We start from the raw sequence: 24,431 nt of genomic DNA on the forward strand, positions 1-24,431 counted from the left end.
TGACTTTTCCTTTAGCTCCACAGTGAGGTTGACATGTGTGGCACTAGGCAACTATTTTTCTAACTATATTAAATTTGGAACAAACAATTGTTCCAGGATGTATTGTAATAACTTTGGTGATTCTCTGACTTCTCAGCTAGCAAAAAAAAAGTTGTCAAATTATTTGCTGTATTAGCAAATACTTAAATAAATAAAACAGAACACATTGAATTATATGTCCGTATCAATTTATTCATTACAGACTTAAAACTAAATTTACCCTACACAAATACATGGATTTTTAGGTGGTATTCATACACACAGCACAGTGATGAGTTTCATTTACACCTCCAAAATGCATTAAGGCTCTGCAGAAATGATCAGTGTGAGAAATGGTCCGCAGCCTGTTGGCTGAGTCGACGCTACGTTTACTGTACAGAAAAACATAAAGAAAATTGGTTCATACTCTTGACAACAGAGAGTTAATATCCTCCCATAGGGAATATACAGCATTTTTTCTGATATGTGTCATATATATTTCAAATCAATGCCCGTCATTCACTGTTTGTTTTTTCTTCTTCTACTTCTTCTATTTCTTCTATTGAACATTACTAATTATGTCAATCAATAATTGTATGTAGCAAAAAAGGAGTTCCATATCTACTAAACCTAAAGACAATTGTGTCATGCCAGCACCTTGTTCACTTATAACCCTAAGAAATCCATGGTAAATAATAACACACAACTGAAAGAGATTTTTGCAATATAATTCACCCTATTCTGTTGTTGTTTTTAACTGGCTGCCTCTCTCCTTGACAGCAGAGCCAAATCACTGATATCAAGTAGAGCCCAAAACAAGCAAGAAAATCATAATAGTAGGCCACAACTAAAAATATCACTAACAAGGTGGCGTATAACAATGTTTTTGAGATATTGCTGCAGGAAAAATACTCTATCCACCACGAAACACTTCTGTTGATGCTCTCCTGTCCACTTGACGCTCGCAGAGCTGCAGCTGTGGGGTGGATGTCTTCTGTCTCTGTGTCTTCATGATTGTCCTGAAGGCAACTGAGGTGTTGTTCTTCATCCAGAGACTCACTGATGGGCGGCATGGGAGAGGACAGCGGTTTACTTCTGCTTACAGAGGGCCTTCTGCCCACACTAAAACCTGTATCTTTGTTCCTGTCTTTATGGGCCTGTGCCCCAGTGTGAACAGCCCTCAGACAGTGCATGTACAACTCCACCTCATCGTCTGAGTCAGACTCTGCTGAAGCACTGTCGTGGCCTTTTTGGTCACTTTCAGGTTCATCTGCAAAAATGCTTGGACCTGCCTCAGCAGCAGCGGAATCGTTCTCATCTATCGCTGCTTTTGATCGGTCATGTGTAACATTCTCGTTGCTTTGAAAATCTTCACCTTTGTAAAGATGCATTTCAGATGGGAGGTGTGCATTTTGCCCTTCTCCTGTATTTTCTATGTCAATTACTCTCTTGTCCTGCACATTGTTCACCAGAGCGGATAAACCACCCTCAACCTTGTTTTGGAGAATGTCTAACCTCTCCTCAAAATACTCCACTTCATTTCCCCCGTTCTCTGTTGTCCTGCTCTGTGACTCATTATCTACAATCTCTGACTCTCCTTTTTCATAAACTAGAATTTCCTCCTTGTAATCTGGATTCTGCTCTTCATTGTTTTCCTCCCTTGGATTTACCTGATCCTCCCATTCCACACCTGCTTCCTCATCATCGTTCAGGTCCTTTGCCATTTCTTCCTTCCCCTCAATCTCCTCTTCTTCTTGGACATTTGTACATTCAATATTGACCTCTCGTGTCTCTTCAAAGTGTTTTTCTTTCTCTAACTCTGTCTTCTCTTGTTCATCTCTTTTCTCTACTTCAAACTCCTCAACTAGTTCTTCTTCTCCAAGTGTCTTTTTCGTCTTTGTAGCTTGAATGTATTGTAATTTTTTTTTTAATTCTTCCCTATAGTTTCTAGCAACAATCTCCACAATTCCTTCCTCTCCAATCCTCTGCTTGTCCACTAAAACATCTGCATCATCAGCCTTGTTCTCTTTCTCTCTTGCAACTGTGATCTCCCCCACGATTTCATCTTCTGTTTTCTTTTGTCCTATCTCTGTTTTTTCTAATCCTGTCTCTATCCAAGCCTCCTCTAACTGTTCTCCTTGGCATTTCTTCACTGCTTTAGTGTCCTCTGTATTTAAAAGCAGTGCCTTGCTTTCCTCTTCATCTGTTAATAAGTTTTTCTCCTCTTCTTCAACCATCATTTCCCAGTTTACCTCAGTAGTGCCTGCTAAACAAGAATCCTCCTGTTTTGAGACGACAGCCTCCATTTCATGATGATCAATTTTTTCTGAAACAATAATTGTTTTATCTTTTAAAATGTCTTCATCTTTGAGCTCTATTAACAATTCACCATGTATGTGATTGTTACTCATCATCGACTCAGCTACCTCACCAGTTATCTTAATATCACCTGAGTGTTTTGTTTCATGTGAATGTGTTTTGTCTACCACTGTATTTCCTCCTTCCACATTATTAGTTTCTTCCTGAGTTTCAAGAGACATCTGTAATGTTGTGACATCCTTTCTCTCCCCAGTTTCAAAAACAGAAATATAGCTATTCTCAGTTTCTTTAGTAACTGAATTATTGTTTTGGTTAGGATCCCAATCATGTAAAGTTTCTAATGGTTTATCCTCCTCTGTAATGCCATTGATTGTTGATTTAGTTACAACACACTCGTTTGCTCCACTACCACTGGCATGTTGAACTGTCTTATCACTAACATGCTCTGATACACTCTGAGAAAGTTGAAGTGACACAAATGAGGTTTCTTGACAGGTCAGGACTTCTTCCGTTTCCTTTTGTGCAAATGGTTCCACTAGATTATTTTTAATGTTTTTACATGCGTGTTCTGGCAGTTGAGCCTGTGCTTCTTCTGCTGTGGTTTGGCTTTGCAGGTCACGGGTTAGACTGCTGTCCTGTACTTTTCCCTGGAGATGTAAACTCTCAGTGGTTATTTGCAGATTCAACAAATCTGTATTCACAGTGTTTACAGTGTGTGGCTGTGCTTCTGTGTCTCCTGAAATTGTTTTTGGAACCTCAGGTGTATTTGTGTGTCTCTGGCCTGAATATATAATCTCAACTGCATCCTGCAGAGTGTCTGCAGGGTCCAGGATATCATTTGCTGTTACACTCAAACTTGTTTCTTCTTCTACAATAGGAGGACTACTCAGAGTGGCATCTAGGCATTCTTGGTTTGATTTCTGAATCTTGATCACATTTCCTTGAACTTTGTCAGCTTTACCAATAACTTGTGTTGGAACTGTGCATCTGGTCTCTCTTCTTTCAGTGTGAGCGTATCTTTGAGTTAAATCTACAACATTCAATGTAGCCTGTACTGGATTTCCCCAATCACCTGCACTTTGACTTTCACTTCCCACTCTGCCAAACACCTGATGATACAGCGGAGCCACCACAGTTCCAAATGTGAAGCTGCTGGTCTGGCTAACAAGGATTTCGCTACTCACTGCTGAAATAACACTGTCATATGGTTCCACTGCAATGTTTCTAGTACATTCATAACACACGCCTTGCCTCTGATTTCTTTCCTCAACTTTAGAGACACACTTGTTGATATGTTGGCAATCTGCTGGACCAAGTTCATCATTTGAATGCAATGGGTTGTCTGGGATATCTGTGGCACTCTCACCTCCTGTTAATGTGGCTGAGTAAGCCAGATTGATGCTCTCAGATTTCTCTGGCTCACTGTTGGATGTGTAGTCGTGTGTTGGTGATGTATAATGTAGGACAGCAGGGACGGATTCGCTGCATGTTTCCAGAGATTTAGAAACAAACTCAGAATCTTCTGATTTGCTGCTCAACTCAGAAAAAGATTGCAGATCTGTATGCTTTTCTTCTTGGGTTTCCTCTTGAGCTGTCTGTTTTACTGCTGGAGGTGATTCATCTCTTTCAGTGTCATTTCCTCCTCCACCTCTTTCAGCAAAGTGGTCCCTCAGCTGAGCCATCCGTGTAGCCTTTCTGCGACTTCTTTGGCTGTAGTTCTGTCTGCTCTCAGTCTGTTCATCAACAACAGTGATAGATTAATTTCAGTTTGCTCAAACAAAAGTTATTCTGTTTTTAGAAAGGGAGTGGGGTGAGTTTAAGAGTCACATGACCCACGGTAGCATGCTTGGATTAAATCCTGTATTTTACAGTATTTTTAATTAAATATAAAATGATAAACTATTAAAATAATATTAGAATAGTATGCATGACTGAATGTTATGTGACTGGGACTCAAATCACAGTCACATAACTCACAGAAAGTGTACCAGGGTCATGTTAAATTTTCTGCTCCTCCTGTACATTATAGAACGCACCACAGTGTCTTTAAGGTCCCTTTCAAATCCAATAATGCAACAGACCTGATACAATATAGTTGAATGACTCAAAAAGAATTTAGGATTTCATAGCTATTATTATCAAGTAACTTGTCAGTCACCTTAATTAATATTGTAATATAATATTATGCTAACTTAAGCTACACACTTGTGAGGCAAGAACAACTGCACTGAATTGCCCTTTAAAGTCTGGATATTTGACTAGGAAGTGTAAGGGCAAACCATAAAATGTATTAGTGAACAGGACAGTTGTGTCTTGGTTTATATTTGCCAAACAATGTCAGAAAGAAATGCAAAATATTTGTGAGGTTTTTTTTTACTCACTAGTAATTTCTGTTCAGCTTCCTCTGATGTTCCTGACTGGCCATCCGAGATTTGTGTGGCTTTTGTAGTGTCCACTTCCTGTCCATTTTTTGACACATCTTGAGAAAAGAGACATATGTATTGAGGCTGCACTATTACAGACACACTTGTTTTTAAATTCACAACTATTTTCTTCATTTCACAGAAAAATAAATATTCACCGGTTGAAATATTTTTGTTGTTTTGTTGAAATGAAGCCTCCAATCCTGAAATGTTTTCCACGGTGGAGAATTTCTGACTGTGAATTAATAAAATTGCGATAAGTTACTTTTCACATACACGCATTGATCAGCCAACCACATAAGGTAACAAGCTGAGATACACTACTTCTTTTGATTAAAATATTTCAAATACTTTTGGTGATGTTATCAATGCAAGATGTGTTTGTCCACATTTAATTTTTTTGAAAACATTTGGCTATTTTCCCATTCACAAACAGCCTGGATTAGTTGCACAACCCTTGCACCTTAACACAGTTTTTCAATTATATTATTCATTCAGCAATAATATAGAGGATATTTCTACCAGTTATGTAAAATGATACAGACCTCACATAGTGCTGATTTGCTGATGTTATCCTTCGCTCTACATACCAAATTCAATGTAGTTTGCCCCCCTTTTAATATCTAGGCTATTGGAAAAGTAACAGCTTTAATTTACATACATTGAATTGTGTCTAAAAACATCATCAGTAGTGACATTTTAACTCTCTTGACTCTTTATATCCTCACCTGATAGTCTTAAGGCAGCTTTTCATGTTCACATTTTCCTTCTGTGGTTTCTCTTTCCTCTCTTTCACTCTCTGATGGCAGAACAGCACGTAGTTTCTGTTGTTATTGTTGGTCCAGAATGTCCCTACTGAAGTCTCATATCGCAGACAAAAATCAACTCTGGCTCCCTGCTCTCCAAATGGGGGCACTAAGGTGAGCTTAAACGAGAAACAGTCCATCAGACCGTCACTGGAACCGGGGATGTACTCTGCCAGGAGATCAAAGTGGCTGGACCAGGAGTCCAAAGTGATTCGGACATATACTGCTTTACTAAAGGAGATATTAAGGACACGGATCACTCCTTTCAGTATTGTGGTCCCTGGAAGTAACTCAATGCTCTCCAACTCCACTTTTTGTTCCCGGACTTTGTCAAACAGCTCCTCAGTAGATAATGGAAGGTAGAAAGTAAGAGGAGATAGGAAGTATTCCTCTGCATCTTTACCTTTGCCCTCAGAAGAGTCATACCCTGGCAGCTTGGGTACATCCCAAGAGTCAAACTTCTTCACGTGCACCAAACTGAGGCCTTTGGCATCTGCAAAGGACACTCTCCTGGAGCCACACAGGGGAGGCTCAGGCTCTGAGTCCTCGTCAGAGACAGAGTTCCTTCGCCGCGGGAGAGGCGAAGATTTGGGCCTGATGCCGATCACCACCTCGCCCTCATCGTCATCCACGTCCAAGGTGCTGAGGCCTGGTACTCCTAAGAGGTTACAGGCCCCAGAAGGTCCTGGCTGTTCCATAAACTCCATAAACTCCATGGGGCTCTCTGTAAGAGAGTTGGTGGGAAATGAACTGCAGGGCTTCTGCTTTTGGCAAGTGACATTCAACATGCTCTGACTTAACAGATGGAATCAAGTTACAGATGACATTGTTGCAAGGGCCAACGCTATAAATAGGCCAGAAAGGACTTCAAGTATGTGCAGTAGTCTAAGCCCAGGAGGAGAAAATATCATCCTCGTGTCTCTTTAAGGCACATCATTTGTGTGATATAATATAACAATATAGATTAATAATTATCTAATTTTCTTACTGGATAAGTAACCCAACAACTAAGAGCTTTAATTGTTCTTATGTAACTGTACTAATTGGTCCCTGGAGAGTTATAATGCCATTCATGTAACAAGCATGAGATTTACCATGACAGCTATTTGTGTTTGTTGCTTTTGGCCCACAGTTGGTCACATGAGGTTTAAAATAGAACAAATGGCCTTAGCATACTGTTTAGGCCTCCAAAATAATTTTCACTAACCAATCGTTGACTCTCTGATGGTGCAATAACTGAGAGCCTGTTAGTATGTTAGAAACAACCATTCCACATAAAGTTATTTCTGTATTCTCTTATGCCATATCAAAGATATTTCTGCACATACCAGAATTATACAATTCACAGTAATGCATTGTGTTTGTACTATTTCCTGTGTTTATCTCCCAGCTGTGACAAAGTGGCTTGTCCAGCCCAAGCCTTGACCAAAGTGGTTAGTCCTTAATCTTACTGAGCAAATATTATACATATTTTAACAGTGAGTAAGAGTGTTAAGGCTTAACTGAAAAATGTGAACCCCCCTGATTTGGATATGAACAGTATAAAAGCGTGTAAAGGCTGTCAGGGAAGATAATCGTTTGTCCAGGGTCCAACAGGAAAGAACCAGAGGATGTGGGATCGGATACGAAAAGGATACTTTATATTTCCCTGCAGTGGACAGGACTGAATACAGAGAAAAGAAGAACAAGACAACATCTCACAGATACTTCATACATGAAAGACGAAAAAGCACGATGTGACTTCATAAATCCATCTGAGACAGAAGAGAACGGCAGTGATGTTAGTTCAAAAGAAATGACTGCAAAAATGGCAGGTCCTGTCAGTACCTTTGAGAGCATCTTAACCAACCCAGCCCATCCTCAAGACAATCTGATGAGTTCCTCAGACAATCCTTCCTCTGAGGACACTCAGCTCTTCTCAAAGCCCGGGCTCTCCTACATTGCACTGATTGCCAAAGTCATCCTCTCCTCCCGCTTCCAGAAACTCAACCTGGCATCCATCTACAAAGCAATGGAGGAGCATTTTCCCTACCTCAGGAGGCGGGGTCCGGGGTGGAGGAACAGTGTCCGGCACAACTTGTCCGTCAATGATTGCTTTGTGAAGGTGAGCCGCTGCGAGGACGGTAGGGGCCATTACTGGGGTGTCCACCATGCTCACCTGAGAGACTTCCAGCAGGGCAACTTCAGGCAATGCAGGAATACCAGGGGGAGGAGGCAGAGGGAGCGATATGACAAAGTGGCAGGGTGTCTGGCTTGGATGGAGACCAGCTACTTTATGGGAAGGCTCTATAAGAGCCCATCTTTGGGGTGGGTGGAGACACAATGCCCTCTACAGGAACCAAGGAGGTATCAGATGAGTTTTTTGGACTTGGCCCAACCATGCTATGAGCCTTGCAACTTCAGTGTGGGCTGGGTCCCATCCCCCAGCTGGATGAAAGGTTACTATTTTTCAGAGAGGCTACCAGAGTATGGCAGGGCCACAGCTGTCAGAGGGCACGACAGTCAACCCATGACCTCAAGACTACACTGTTGGCAGATGAATGACCCAGCACTGGACAGCATGAAAGGGTCATATGAGAGCAGGTTCATGACATCATCAGTGCAAGCCTTTAGGTGTCCTGGCTGCTGGTGTATGTCTCCAGCCATCAAAGAGTTAATAAAACCTTTACCTTGCAAAGTCAATTTCTAATTTCACTCCTGAACTGTCATAAAATATTATGATGAAATGTAGAACAAAGTGGAGACTACGTGGAAATGTGTTTGCTGTCTCTGAATACACAGAACAAATGTAAATTTCCAGTATAAACTAGAGGGCAGGTAAATACTAATCCAGTAGGTGGCAGAAAGTTACCTTGTTAACAATATCTACAATTGAATCATTAATTGCTCTTGAGTCTGTCCTGCTGATGTTTGTACATCATAAGAAGATATGCTTGGCCTCTCTGCTCAATTGTCACTGATATAAAGTCACCATATTTAAATGTACAGCACTAATCCACTTTTACATGGTGTAAATAGTTAATTCTTTAACATGTACTAGTCTGCATTATTGTTGTGTATATTCATAGCTGTGCCATGTTATTTCTGATGCCCTGACAAGAAAAAAACACTTAAAATTTTGTTGTGTGCAAAAATGTAAAATAATGTATTATGGGTCTTTGCTCGTTACCTTGACGTACTTTGCATCTCATCAAAGTATATTGTAAGTACTCCTGATGGTTTGGCAGCCTGGCCTTTGGTCCGCATCATGTACTTGTCTGTAAAACACATTTTGCAATAAAGAGCTGACATCACAAGCCACCATTACAGGTGTGTGATGAAGGTGGCATGCTTAAAAGAAGAAAAGGAAGAAAAAGAAAGGAAAGAGTAAAAAAAAGAGTCAAATAGACTGAAAATGCTGAACCAAAATGCTTAAAAATGTGAAGTGCAGAAATGTCCTGTACAAAGTTTCACAGTCATTTCAGGCATTGTTTGTCAATGCTGTGTTGAACATTTACACTCTAGGGTAAGCTGCATTTATCAGTAGCCAAAATTAAAACACTTTTATTTGTTTAAAACAGATGTACTGATGTGCTATTCAAATAAAAGTGCAGACGCTACTGTAAATAGCTCTTTGATAACAATTTGACAGTTGTGTAGCGTAGAGCTCTTTTTGTTGTTCAAAACTTGTAAATACTGCATATCTAAATAAAGTCACAGACAACTATACTTGTCTTTTCTCAAAGCAGACCCTTTGTTTTAATCATGAAAGACAATAAACGATGCTTGGTTTCAGGCATCTTGTTTTTAATGGTTTTGTTTTTACAAAAAACTGTTGTGCATGTCTATGAATATCAACAAAGAAAAGTAATGCCTGGAAAAATGCTTTCTTACTGCTAAATAGTCACAATATCATATTTTATATGTTTATATATCATGTTACAATATACATTGTATTTTAATATCACTGCAATGTACAAGTGATGTTTATTGATTCATGCAAATTAGAGGATCCTTTTTACAAACTGAGAAAAAGAAAATCATCCCCTACATATGTGGAGACACTCACCAGGTAACCTAGATAGGGCTAGCTGATTTGGTAACCTGTTTTCATCTTCCAGTAATCAACTGCTATTCTTAATGTCTAATTCACTGACTGACACAGTGACTCCTCCCCCTCAGGTAGACACACAACTCCATCAGTTCTTTCCCATTCTCACTCCAAACTGCATGACTTGGAGACATCAACTCTGCCTGGCTGCTCAGAATTCGACTATTCATCGTAACGGTATGTAGTTTTAACACACTTCTGACAGAACTAGAGGCATCAGAGAGCTTTCTATTGTGATGGTGTGATCAGATGTTTCTTCTTGAATGATTTTAGGAGTTAATACTTAGAGTTAAACTCCTATTTGTGCTCAGTTTTAGAGGCAATTGGTTGTTTTTTATAACTCTCTTGCATACATGTAGGACCTTTTTTTTTTACCTTAGTATCTACTTCCTGCATTGCAGAGATAAATTAAGACATGTAATAAAAAGTTGGCTTTGAAAAACTCAATCCAAGCTTGATCTTCATGGTCTGTCAATAAGAAGCCACAGACACTAACTGACTTTATTCTGTGTCAAATTACTAATTTGAGTTGTGATAATCTGAAATTATAATGGACAATCTGGATTTATAATACATATCTAGTCTTTGGTTCAATAAAAAACATCTATAGAATTTAAATGGATTTGAAGCCTTGTGCTGTTTATTTCAGTTAGTTTTTACAATATTTTTTCCTTCTCTTGCGCGTTCTATTAGCCAGTACCTCAATAAGCATGACAACCATCTTTGGTATTTTTAGAATTTAGTTTTTTAGAAGTTTTCTTTCTAGCCATGTGTTTAATGCAAAGCCACACAAAGGTGCAATTTAGCCGTGATGCTGAACAACATACAGTGATTGAGTCTTACAGCTTATTTGAAGTTTGACTGTTGACTGTCCATTAGGACCTGAGCTGGGATGCCTGAGTCTCCTCTCAGTCCCACGGCAGCCCGTCAAACCCCAGCCAGCAGCCTCCTCAGTCACACAGACAACGGCGCAGGAGAGAGAGTAGCTAATGGGGATTCCTGCAGTAGAGTGAGTGGTGAAAGCTGGCAGAGTCTCCGCAATAAACAGGTATCTTCATCCTCCTCCTACTCTTCAACCTCCCCCTCATCCTCCTTCTTCCGTCTCTCTTCGTCTCCTCCTCTTCATAAGCGGGAAATAGAACAGTCTAAGGCAAACATATGTCAAGAGAAATACTGCACATCTGCTCCATATTGGACGTCCTCTGACAGGACACCAAACCAGGAGCCTGTAGCTCTGTTGACAGTGGCAGGGATTTCTTATGAGATCTGATCCGAATTGGGAGTTGACACACAGACCTCTGTTTGTCCTTCATTATTAGTTTGTGAGTCAGAGCCAGGGAGGAATAATTGTCTAGAGACCTAAGCCAAACAGATGCAGGTGAAAGGCAAATAAGCATGGCCCAACATAATTTTATGGTTGTCAGTTGCGATTCCATCTGTGGGGATCTTAATATACGGGATCAATGAAACGACCGCGATAATGAACGCCTGGTCACCACTGTTTCCTTCACATTGTTCTCTCATCTTGTCAGTTTTGCTCTGCTCTTTTCTCCTAATTCACTTTCTAAACCTGAACAAGGCACTCAACTTGTGACCCTGCAGATTTTTAATATGGCAAAAAAACACTGGCACTATCCAGAGTAAAAAAAACTCCTATCACTGTCTCCAACAGTGTGAGAAGAATTTTTAAACACGTTATTTTTTTTGTAATCTTCAGTGAACATGATGACTAAGTGACAATGTCATAATGCTACTGTGGCAATGTTGCCTGTCTGCCAGAGTGTGATTACAGTGTTCAAAACATAACATTGGTGTGATATGAATGTTTTCAAACTTCTAACTCTGAAAACGTTACAAATGAAGACTATTTACAGAGCAGACTGGTTTTCTGTTATAGTGAAAAAGAATGACCTCCATTGTAATGTATGTCTTTTTCTAACTGTATCATCCAATCTACACACCACAAATGGCTGCCCAATGGTTCAATGAAGCCAGCTGTATGTCAGTGCCGTCTACTCACACAGGAAGAGCCAGGAAAGACACAACAATTGTAAGACTAGGGCTGCAACTTGTATTTTTTTTCATTATCAATTGATCTGTCCAGTATTTTTACGATTAATCAATTAACTGTTTATGCAATAAAGTGTCACAAAAGCATGAAAAATATTCATCAAAACTTTAAATGACTTGTTTTGTCTAACTAAGGTTTTTGCAGAATCTAACAGGTATGTGGTGGGGTGAGGAGATTAGGTAAATTAGGTTAGGGCAAGTACATTTTTTACACATATATGACGTTTGTTACACTAGGCTTATTGGCTCTTCATATTACTGTCTCTGTTTCCCCTAGTTCCCCTCAGGGAAGTGACAGTACAAAAACAAAATATATTTATTTTGAATAGATATCAAACAGAAAAGCAGCTAATCCTCACATTTAAGAGACTGTAAATGCTTAAACACTTAAATAATTATATACATCTTGTGAATTTTTTGTTGATTAACTAATCACCTGACTAGTCAATTAATCCTCCTATTGTAAGCAATGCAGATCATCACACCTGCCGTGCCAAAGTGTGAATTCCTCTTTGTCTAGACTAATTTCCACTGTTCTTAATTTTCTAGTTGTCTCATCAGTCTGGTCAAAATACAGGAGGTATTATCTCAAAGGACTGAAAACAAAAATGACAACCTTGAGGTCCCTGATGTTTTCTTTCATTATATCCTGCAAGCGGCTAAGATATTACTCCAATATAGATTTATTGTAAGGGTTCACTGAAACCTATAGAGAACATCATGTCACAGCCATTACACATCGGTATACAGTAATTGACATCCTACATTTAGAAAATAAGAGACACTAACCATTTTAAAAATTTCATAAACTTTTAAATTAATACATTATATTTCACACATTGGTGGTGGTTGAGATGAGTCCCCCACCATTTCACTCTGAAGCGCTTTGAGTTTCTATGATAAAGCACCATTGTTATTGTTAATTTTATTATTATTATTATTATTTTTCTACAATCACTTGACAGCACTAGTATTTGTTTTAGCATTGTTTGTAAAACATGTTAGATTTGTAAGAGGCTTTTTGTTGTTTCGTAATGCGGTCATGGCAATTGATGTTGCCTCTGTTTGAATACAAAAGGAGATAATCACTGTCACTCAACAAGTAACAGTGCAGATCAGTTATTATTCTGTGAGTGTTTTCCTTTATTAATACCCATACACTTCTATTAGGAGTCACAACAAGCATGTAATTGTGTTGCTAATTAACTGGTCAGCCTATCTCCCATTTCATTTAGGGTCAATGACACAATCCAGCATGATGATGTTCACAAAAGGTTGACAGCACTGTTTTGTAATTGGAATGGAAAGATACCCATTCAGTGGTTATTACTGTTTAACACCTGACACAGCCTTCTGTCTCTCTCACTCCTCTTGCTTTCACCCTGTAGACTGTGGTCCTTTGTCATTTTATCCTTCCTCTTCTTCTTGAAGGTGCTTCTGGCTATGATGGCTCCTCAGCAGATGCAGCCGCTTCTGTCCGCCAACCAGCTGCAGGCTCTGATCCAACAGAAGCAACAAGCCTTTCTGCTCCAGCAGGTAATCATACAATATTAATTCTAAAATAGGTATAACTACTACTTCTAATAATACACTGCACTGTTTATTGGAAAATACCTGTGCAGAATAAAGTTTGAATAAAGTTATTTTTTCTTGTATACAAATATTAATTGGACTGAAACTACTGTAAAGGACTGAATGCAATATAACATTAATTTAGCCATACAATTGGCTTAGTTGTCTGTCTAAGTTGAATCTTAACTATATGGTAAACAAACTTGTCTGCTATGAGCAAAAACATTTTGACTGTAAAGAAAATGTAATTTACTTAAGTACTTTGGTTGATGTTACTGTAACATTAGCCAGTTAGCCTAGCTAGCATTTACCTGAAGCTATCAAGGTATGCAAATTTGTTAGCTAGCTATACGCAAACTGGTCTGCTAAGGCAAAAATAACCTAAAAGAATAAAATACAGTAGTGTTATTGGTATTTTGGTTAACACTAACCAACTTAGTCTACCTGACCTTCCAAGTTCAATTTATTGATATATATATATATATATATAGTCCTTTTTCACAGCAGACATGTTGACTTAACAAAATAAAGGAAGGCTGCCCTCCATTTAGCTTTAACCTACTAGTTTTAGGCATCTGCTCCTGTGTATGCTGGCTCACCAACATGGTTGACTTATATAAAACAGAGCCATGTTACCAGAATCAATTGCACCTGTGCTCAGCATGTCTGCTGTGTAAAAGGCCCATTCGCTAGTAAGCTAGTCTGCAGACATTAAAACACCATGAACAAAGACTATGGATTAAAAAAAAAAACTAAAATCAATACATTTAATTGATTCTTAAGTTCCTTTTGTCATCTAAGCAGTTTGTGGTTTGAGGTTCTTCTTCTTCACCCACTGAAGTTTCAGTGAGATTATTCCTGCCTCCACAAAAGTACTCAAAGATCATCTGGGACGGGTCTGCTTACCATCCCTGAGTCTAAACTAAACTTGGAGAAGCGGCATTCAGCTTTTGCACCACATATCTGGAAAAAAACTCCCAGAAAACTTGAGGTCTGCTCCAAATCTCGGTTCCTTTAAATAAAGACTAATTTTGTTTTGCTGTATTTTAGCTTATGTTTATCTTCGCCTTTATTTTACTATTTTAAATCATATTTAAATGTATTTTTATATTGCCTTGTGTTACTTTCATGTGTTATGCAAAGCACGTTGAATTACCTTGTTGTTGAAAAGTGCTACACACCTAAGCTTCCTTTGCTCTTACATCTGAACAAGAAGGAAGTGTTAATAAAACCTCTTGTCATACATGCCACTGCTCTTGTCACTGCCCCATCTTTTAAATAATGGCAAAATTGTACCACATACACTGGCAACAGTAGTCAATAAAAAAAACAAATCTTGTGTGTCTGACATATCTAAAGGGGGACTCATGGGAGGCAAATTGTAATTCAAGAGATTAGTATATTCTGCTGTTTCATGTATGTCACTGTAAGTCGTTTGAGAGTTAAGTTAATGTCTAAAATTATCATAATAATAATAATAATAATAATGGTATGATAATGATCCATCACCATTTTTCTAGCAACATCTGAAAGAGTTTTACAAGAAGCAACAACAACAGATTCACTTGCAGCTGCTTCAACAGCAGCCCAGCAAGAAAGCCAAAGAAGTAAGTAACTAATCTTTAAATTCTTTCAGTTTATTTGACTGGTTTCACACTAAAGTTTATATATCAATCTTAGGGTAAAAGTTCTCATTAGTAAGATCAATATAATGTAATAAATAAAATAACATTTTCTTGTATTAAGGTTGATGAGTAATCTTTAACTTTTTTATGGGAAACAAAGAAACTTTTGCAGTATCCACAGCACTGGAACCTTTTATGGAGTCCTGTAAGTGTTCATGTGCTTTGACACTTGCTTTATGGATTTTAGAACAATGTTTTCTAGCCTTCGCAGCTGAGATGTTGGTGGTGTGGGAAGTGTATGCCACTGATTTTAGCCCAAGATCACTACCTGGACAAGCAGGAGAAAAGAGAGTTAGAGCAGCAGAGCTCCACATGAAAACTACTTCACTTTTCTGTGTCAATGTCAGCAGCTTGTGTTCCAGCAGCTCCTCCAGCTCCAGCAGCAGCAGCTCCTCCGGGTGCAGAGACCAGTCCTGGCTTCTCCTGCCCTCTCTCCAGGTCACTCAACACTACATTTCATTACATTATTTGAGATGTTTTATTTCCAATGATCTGTGTGTTTCTGCACATCACTGTTTTTAGAGCATGTTTACAAATTTCCAATTACTACGGTATGTTGTATATACTATAGTAATCGGAAATGACTCAAACATTGCACGGGAAGATTTGTTTGTAGTTGACTTTAGGTTCATAACTGCACTAAAGTCAAAAGATGCAATGATTCAAACCTTAAAGTAGAAAATTAATTCTTGTTATTCTAGTTGTGATAATTATTCCTGGATTACAGTGAGGAGGTAACGTGAGGTCATGAGAAAGAGTTGCTCTCCCCATTTCTGCCCTCACGTTCTAAGGTGGGAAACACAGAATTGCAGCTCTGACTGATTGGGGTATTTACAATATACTGTATTTTTTATGTTTTAGCTGGTTTCGGCCCCTCAGAGATGCAGCAGATATGGCAAGAGCTCACAAATGCAATAACCGAAGACAAAACCCTATTGAGGGGCAATCAGGATTCTTCTGCTAACAACATGATGTCAACAAAAGTCACAGGAAGACAGACAGGTGACCAGCAGACTGCTTCTCCTCGCAGGCCAGAAAGGTACACTCTGTCTGTTCCTGCTGTAAACAGATTGTGAGAAGTGAGATGATACTGCCTTTTGGTAAACATCAAAGACTTGTCATGTGTAGACATTTTCTTCCTCTCAAGGTGCTGGTGGGGAGGTGTTTGCTTTTGCAGTGAGACTTCACTTTTAATTCCCCTCGGGACGATATGTTTTGTTTTGTTTGTCTGCTTTGTGTTCCACTACCTAAAGTGGTTCAGCAAAGAAAAAACTATACATGACTACATGTCCCAAATCAAAAGTAAATAGTTTTCCATTTATTTTTCAGTGCTCCCCTCCACCTCTCTCTGTCATTTTCTGCTACCTTAAAAGAAAAGAGAACACGCTTATATCTGTTTTATTGCTGTTTTGCTCTCGTTTTTTGTTGTTTAATCATGTCAATGCTTTCACTCTAGTGCTTTTAAAGCTGATTGCGCTGCCACACACGCTCTCTACGGTCACGGTGTGTGTAATTGGCCTGGATGTGAGTCAGTGTGTGACACCTTCAGCCAGTTCATCAAGTAGGTTTATAAAACTTCATTCTCATGCATTTTACTTTCTGACTCTTCGCACCTTTCTATTGAGGATTTAAAAGAATGCTCAAGTGAAAATATTTTCAGTATCAAATACTCACCCTCTGTAGGCTTGAAAAGTTCCTCTGAAATGTTTGTATCCCCAGTTATCTCATTGCATTCTAATCATCGAGCTATGTGTTAATATTTCTGACAGATAAAGCTTTGGTGAGCTTTTAAAAATACCAGTGAGCCAGATGTCATTACTTTACAAGATATGGTTAGAGTAGGGCTGGGTAATAAAACAATAATCATAATTATCACAATATACTTTTCCTCAATAACAGTATAACAAATGTTCAATATATCGTCAATAAATTTTTGATTGATTTCATTTGAATCACGAGCAAATATGCACGTAATTTTTCCATTTAGATATTTATTTCATTGAGGAAAAGGGACTGAAATCATGTTTTTTGAAAAAAAGATTTTATCATAATAGTTTTGAATGTTCTACCTCAGACTTGTGAAGTGATCCACTGTTTGGCATCAAGTGTTTGTCACATTCTGAACACAAAGAAAAGTTTGACCACACAATTAACCATCTTTTCATCATCGTTTTTTTCAATTTTCACTCAGGAGCAAAAATTTGCCTTTAAACTTGAAAGAAATAATGATTTGACATTTATCGTGATAATTATCGATATTAAATTGTATGAAATTGTTTTATTGTGATAACAGTTTTGGCCAAATCGCCCAGCCCTAGTTTAGAGTCGTCAGGAACTCAGGAAAATTTGGATAAAAACTTCTCTCTACAGCACAATAGTAAAGATTTCTAACCTTTTCCTGTGTCCCTGTGTGTAACTTTGCCAAGTTGCAATTTGTAAAATTCTTGAGAACAGCATATGAACAGTTGAGTATTGTTTGATCCAGATGTGGAGGAGAATTTGAGGATTCTGGAAATACTTTAAAAGTTGTTCTCAACCCACATTTGGGTCTTTAGTAAGACCGCTGGGGGATTTATCTTTCAGAAAGGTTGCTCTGATGATCTGATCGGATGATCTCTGTGACTTAAAAGTAAGGATAAGACACAAGAGGCACAAACTGGGGCTAAAATGTCAGTCAGCATGGATTCACAGCAATCACATTGTATTTCAATGGTTTAAAAAATAAAAGAAATGCATCCATTAAAATGTCTCAAACCATTCATGCAGCATAGTCCACTTCTCTGCTGTTAATATCAGTGTTTTTCAAATTTCACTTTGCCAAAGAATTTCTGCATGAGTGATGTGAATGAAGTTTCCCTGAATGTTTTGACTGCTGTGAATCCAAGTTGACAACTGCTGCTATCTTTGCGAAGGAGCAAGCTGCAGACTTTTCAGAGCTCCCTCGGGAATGAGTATTTGGTACTCAATATACAGATTTTCAGTAGAGCATTTTTTAAATTCCCCTGCGTGTGTTTCAGGCACATAAGCAGCGAGCATAATCTGGATGACAGAAGTACAGCGCAGTGCAGAGTCCAGATGCAGGTGGTTCAGCAGCTTGAACTTCAGGTAGGCACGAGTTCTGTAACGTTTACCAAAAACAAAGATTTACAGCTGCTGCTTGGATGTGTGCTATTGGCCATGCATGTGCTGTTTGGATCACACATCATATTGGAAATGTGACAACAGTGTCATACTCTGCGCAAGAAAACCTAACTGAGCCTTGATTAGAGTGTGAGTTTGCTTATGTCTGCAACACTAGATTCTTCTACCTGAATTTACTCAAAACTTCACCACCTAAACACCTTGTTGCTCATGGTAAATGTTCATGTAAAGTTTTTCCTAATGTTTGACACAGCAGGAAATTGTACTTTGCAAAATGTGTTTGGTTCACAGCGTTCCATTTCAATCGTCTGTGCTCAGTCATTTTGATGCAACACCATCCACTCTGATTTCTTCTCCCTCCCGTCATCTCCTGTAACAGCTCTGCAAGGAACGGGAGCGTCTGCGAGCGATGATGGCTCACCTGCATCTGCCGTCTTTAGAAGCACAGTCAGTCTCTGCACCCGTGAGTCTACAGTCACCACAATCTGATACGGCTGCTGACCCACGTGGCCTGCAGGTAGATAGTGTGCAGTTATGGCTGTGTAAACAACAGGGACAAAGTAAATGAGCCGTAAAACTGTGCGGCATTTTGGAGCTGTAAGCAAAACTCTAAATATGTAGTGGAGAGTGAAAATAACACATGTCTGGCTGAAACTTCTTTTTCTCTAGCATTGATGAAGATACTCTCAGCCTGTAATTGACCTGGTGAACTTGTACAGTTGGATGAGTTGCAAAAATATGTTGCCATTTTCTTAGATACAAAAAAAAAAAAAGCATGGTTTAGGGGTACTCCTGCCTGAGATGAAGGTTTATTTGAGCCTTCTAAGAGAAACTATGTCTTGAAAAGGTTTTACCATTTTGCACCATTTTACCATAAGTCTCAAATTACTTTTACATGTTTTCTTTGTGGAGATCTCCATCCATTCTGAGTATGACTTACAGCATGATGTGAATCCTGAGCGCGTCCCTGTGCCCAGCTGTTGGCAACAGATGGCTGCCATTGTGTTATCAGACAGCAGACATGCTCTGATAATGTGGAAGCTAATAATTTGTTAATCTTGCAAATATTGCACCATAATCACAACACTCACCAAACAATTTCACCCTATAATTAACAATAATTGGCTTCCTTCTTCTTGCAGTATTAGTGGAATCACCTCTGAAGAGGCGAATCAAATCGCTCTGTTACACTCTGCTGAAAAAACTCCCACTCTCTTCTGTTTCTCTGTCAGTCTTTTCAGTCCTTTGTTAACTTGGACCTTCTGCTTGTGTCGCACTCAGCTCAACTCAGTCACCAACAACCTGCCCTCGGTGAGCCCGTCAAACTCGGCCCAGGCGTCGCCCCAACCTCTGGTCACTGTCAGCTCTCCATCCGTGTGCTGTGAAAAAGAGTCGTCCATTCAAACGTCATGTGCTGGGGCCATAAAACGTCGCCATTACCCTCTGGTCTACTCGCTATCTTCAGGTAAACAAAATACTGTAGTCACTTGTAGATTATTTTCATACAACAAATGATTAGTTCAAAGCACATTTCCTACTCCACTTTCCACTTACTATGTTTTGTGTTGTTTCAGAAAATGAATTTGAGCTCTACAAGAACACTGACATCAGACCACCTTTCACCTATGCAACACTGATAAGACAAGTACAGTCTATAACTTGGAATACAAATTATTTCTTTCTTTGCTTAACTTTAAACATTGTAACTAGGATTTAATATATTTGTATATTATTTAAATCTATTTGTAGACTAATTGCACAATTTGCAATTAAGTGCAATTAATGTTTTCTCTTCTTGTGAATATTACTCTGTGTTTTCCTGTGTTGTATTCACTGGTCCCTAGAATATGAACATTTTAAAGTTGGAGGTCTTCCATGCCATTAAATGACCTCTCTATGCACTGCATTTCTATGTTCATATTGTTTGCCATGTGAGCTCATTCATTTGAATTATCAAAATTAATTGGCAACAGATCTGATTGTTGATTCATCATGTTAAATAATTTTTCATGCAAAAATGCCAAGAACCCTTATGTTCCAGTTTCTTAAATATGACTACTTGCTGGTTCTCTTGGTTCTCTTGATTGACTATGATAGGAAATAAATAGGTCCGTTTGGCCTTTGGGTTATTTTCTGACATTAAATTATTAATTGATTAATCAAGACAATTCTCGGCAGATTAATAATATAAAAAATATATTTTGTATACTATATAATACTGTGTATTTGCAGCCTTATACCTGTCTTGTGTTAGTAAAATTATTACTGGTCCACCAATTTTCTAAACCTCCCTCTCTGGTTGTAAATAGTTTTGTTGTTACCTTTTAATAGATGCTTTATAAAAATGCTATCCCGCTATACTCACTGCACTGTTCCTGCTTGTAACAATGCACTTTGAAAAAAGGACTGCATCAGAATTTCCCACTCCTACTTTGGATCAATAGTTTATCACAGTTTATTATTTTTGTTCCATCTACAGGCTATTATGGAAACATCCGACATGCAACTAACACTCAACGAGATATACAACTGGTTCACACGGACGTTTGCTTATTTCAGACGCAACGCTGCCACATGGAAGGTTTCACACCCTCAGATAATTAACTCTGTGATCCCAGTGTGTGTCCTACCTGATTTGTGCAGCCTGTATTCAGTAATATCTCCTTCACTTTGATTTTCTCTGGATCAGAACGCAGTGCGCCACAACCTGAGCCTGCACAAGTGTTTTGTGCGTGTGGAGAATGTGAAAGGCGCGGTGTGGACAGTCGATGAGGTGGAATACCAGAAGAGGAGGTCCCAGAAGGTCACAGGGTACAGTAGATGACTTCCTGTATATCGCAGCGCTGGTATCAGGGTATCTGCATATATTTCAGTTTAACATTATGATATTTAAGACAATTTTAATGGCAAACAGTGTTGAAGCAGATATCCTCAAGGGTTTTCAGTCGTTTGTTTTAGCATTCAAGTAGAAAAACAGAAAACTTTCTTCTTCTGCCTCTTCTGGGTTTTAACATGAATGACGGTCACAGAAGTTTCTGCGACTGACACCACTGTGTTGTCATCAGAGTTACAATGAACAAAATAGTCCTATGTCCAAGATTCTTTATTGCATCTGCAGTATTGCAGACATTTGTGTCTTAATTATATGCCTCAGTAAATGAATAATAAAAATGCCTGAATTGATACTGGTGACAATTTCAAGGCTCTACTTCAATGTTCTTTCCTGATCATTCATACGACTGAATTATTTGTCATCATAGCTGACCTTGCCTCAAACTCATTTTGTTAACCACGTTGTGGCTTGTGGAATATATACAATGTATTGATTTGCTTGCCATGAATTAGACATGGATTGTGTTTGTTTTGAAATTTTGTTACCTTTGTTATTCCACAGGAGTCCATCCCTGATGAAAAATGTATCCTCCAGTCTTGATTTTGGGAACGTTCTGAATGCCAGCTTACAGGTGAGAGGACGTGTTACAGTACATCTTTCAAGCAACTACAACACTGGTTTCCTGATTACAGGAGTTTGAAGTGGTTGAGTTGAGGTCACTGTGAATTTTTGATCAATCTTCACTGTAGACGGAGCTGGTTGAGTCGTCACTGCCAGGATTCAAGAAGGAGTGTGTCAGCCGTAACTCCAGGAGTCAAATACAGGAGATCAAAGCAACACACAACAGCAGCCACAATAAACAAAACTTCTCTCCACAAGTCCAGCAGTGAGTTTTGTTTATTGTGAACTCTAAAAATCAATGAAATAACTAATGTGGTGCAATTATTGATCAAAATGTCTTTTCTTTTCACCTCTTGCAGGTCTCTTTTCCTTAAAGACGAAATGCTGAATGACCAAGAATCTCTGATGCCAACAGTAAAACCAACCAGTCTGCAGCACGACATGGCTGAAAATCACGAAGAGCATTTGTTTGACCTTGAATAACAAAAAAAGGGGTTCAGACATAAAGCAATCACTTGCAAAACACTATAGTAAACCGTTGAACATTCAGGGATGTAGACCACAGTTTACATATTATACAATCTTATATGTTAAGTGTGTAGTGTAAGCCAGCCTGAAATTCTCATATTAAAATGGAGCTATTCATAATTGTGGTTTACTATATGGTTCATATTATTCTCATACACATGAAAACTGTTCTGATTTAGTTGACTGTGGATCACTAAATGTCAAGCAGTTCACTTTTTCTTTTGACTTTTGAGCCTTATGGAAGAGGAAGTGGAAAATAATGCCAACTGTGGTTTTTGTGTTGGCATTTTGCATGATTAATTTCTGCATTTTTGATAAGCTAGAGATTTAAAAATATTTATTTAAACTAATAGGTTAAGGATATGATAAAAGTATTACATGTTAAAAGTTATTATATTTGATTATGAGATTCACTCATTCAAGAAAAGTGACAACAGCAAAGTCCAAAAAACATATGATTAACACAATCAAAAACACAGTTGCAATCTGATAATGTCCACCATGTGCACCGTGAACAAATTCTACCCTTTTAGGCCAAAGTAAATGATTTACAAAAATATTTGTTATAATTTGATGTGTGTGATTTGTAGAGAATTAATGTTTTGTCTGTTTATTGTCATAGTTAAAAAAAAACAAAGTGTGAATGTAAACACTACATTATAGCGAGCAAGACAGAGATGTTTTGTGGTGATGAACTGAAACATGTATAGTGTGCTGTGACTTCTCTCTGTTGTCTTTGTACATTAAAAATATTTGTAAGATGCACATCAACCTGCTGAAATGTATTTTAACAATATTATTTTTTTTAAGTAAACAAAGTCACTCTGTCTTATCTGTGTTTTCCTGTTTCCCTGTGTGTAACTTCTGTATTTAATACAGAGCTGTGTTTCCACTGAAGTAAAGACTGTTCGAAACATTCCACTTTTATAACATTTTGAGTCTTTACAATAGATGTTGTGTACATTCAACTCTCTGTACATATAAAAACATTTTTGTCCATAATTGTATGTCTGAGTACAATGTAATAAATATATGTAATGGGTATGTTGTTTGTCATCAATGCAGTTCATTTTATTATTTTCACAGACCTGGCATGGTTACACTTGTAGAGTGTATGTTGGATATTGGGTATTTCGCATTGAAAATAAAACATTGCTTTGTTTGAGGTAAATACACTTGTTGCAGTGTCTTGCTTTTGCTTGTTTAAGCAGCATAATAGAGTACATATAAACATAACCTAAACTAATAATTGATTTATTTGCCTTGACAGAATGCTAATAGCACGGTCATGTTGCTCTGGGCTTTAGTTTGGGTCGTTCTAATAAAAAATTTGAATTATCTAATCAAACTTAGCTGTTATATATCATTCAAAATCATTCACAATATTGCTGATTTAGAAATTTGTTGGATGTAGTTCAGTCTTTCATCAAAGACTGATATTGCGGCATTGTAGTTATATTTGGTGGTATGGCTCTGTTCTGGGATCTCCCTGCCCATCCACGCACCTACATGGAAAGCCATGAGGCGAGGAGGGCAGCTCCCCGCCCTTCCACATGCCTATGTGGAAAAGCCATAAGGTAGGGAGGGCACATCCCTGCCCATCCATGTGCATACATGGAAGGCCTGAGGCAGAGAGCAACAGTAAAGAACCCCTGTACAGAACAAAGCAGGCATATGCAATTTACATGTTTTATCAGGCTGCAGCCTCTGCTGCTCTGTGTTGCCTCTTGCAAACAAACACACACGTGGGCTCACACAGACGAACAGTCGCATGCACAGAGATAGCCCATGGACATGTTGAAGTGAAGGTAACTCTAAGCTACTTGAGTTAATGACAGCTACCTTCGTTACTGCAGTATGTGAAATAAAACCTCAAGAGTAAAAGACAACTTGTTGATCCTTTCGTTAAACAAGCATAACATGTAAAAGGGGTTATTTGATCTTCTCTGTACACGTCTCTAACGCTAGCTTAGCAAAGCTAGATGTACAACGAGCTAAATGAAAGCTGTCTGTCGCTAACTGTTAAGCTTAGATTGCCATGTACCTTCAATCTGTACACTGTTACCTGCAGTGAATCACGCAGAGACAGAGGGAAGGAGGACAGGAGCTAGCTGCCTGAACTGCGTCTGTGTGGCTCTATCTGCGCACAGTGACATGACGCCCACAGCGCGACAATGCAGTGGCGCATGTTAGCATGTTTGATTCTATTCGGCCAAATTCATTCCCCAATGTGCTTCTGATGATGAGATATACCCAATCGGCTAATACTTATCGGATCAATAATTATTGTGCATCCTTATCAGATGCAGCCTTAAAGGTGGAGCA

The 24,431-nt window shown here is 38.6% G+C and overlaps 2 protein-coding genes across 2 annotated transcripts; one reads left to right on the forward strand and one right to left on the reverse strand.

The window, feature by feature from the left end:
- Nucleotides 1-222: 222 nt before the first annotated feature.
- On the reverse strand, nt 223-6,317 carry ppp1r3ab (protein phosphatase 1, regulatory subunit 3Ab). Its single transcript, XM_038707155.1, has 4 exons — nt 5,489-6,317; nt 4,919-4,995; nt 4,719-4,816; nt 223-4,070 (listed from the first exon to the last, which is right to left on the reverse strand). The coding sequence occupies exons 1-4, from the start codon at nt 6,280-6,282 to the stop codon at nt 750-752; spliced, it is 4,290 nt and encodes a 1,429-aa protein (XP_038563083.1). The 5' UTR covers nt 6,283-6,317; the 3' UTR covers nt 223-749.
- Nucleotides 6,318-7,373: 1,056 nt separating this feature from the next.
- On the forward strand, nt 7,374-23,150 carry LOC119893746 (forkhead box protein P1-like). The gene is made up of 15 exons (XM_038706083.1): nt 7,374-8,149; nt 13,115-13,262; nt 14,819-14,905; nt 15,331-15,421; nt 15,845-16,022; nt 16,440-16,544; nt 18,001-18,088; nt 18,504-18,641; nt 19,406-19,589; nt 19,699-19,769; nt 20,604-20,705; nt 20,814-20,935; nt 21,519-21,588; nt 21,707-21,843; nt 21,938-23,150. Exons 1-15 carry the CDS (start codon nt 7,374-7,376, stop codon nt 22,059-22,061), a joined length of 2,421 nt encoding a protein of 806 aa, XP_038562011.1. The 3' UTR covers nt 22,062-23,150.
- Nucleotides 23,151-24,431: the final 1,281 nt, after the last annotated feature.

Source organism: Micropterus salmoides, unplaced genomic scaffold (genome assembly GCF_014851395.1).
Source record: "Micropterus salmoides isolate LMB-PRFRI ecotype aquatic unplaced genomic scaffold, ASM1485139v1 Ms_hic_scaffold_8, whole genome shotgun sequence".
Classification (NCBI taxonomy): Eukaryota; Metazoa; Chordata; class Actinopteri; order Centrarchiformes; family Centrarchidae; genus Micropterus; species Micropterus salmoides.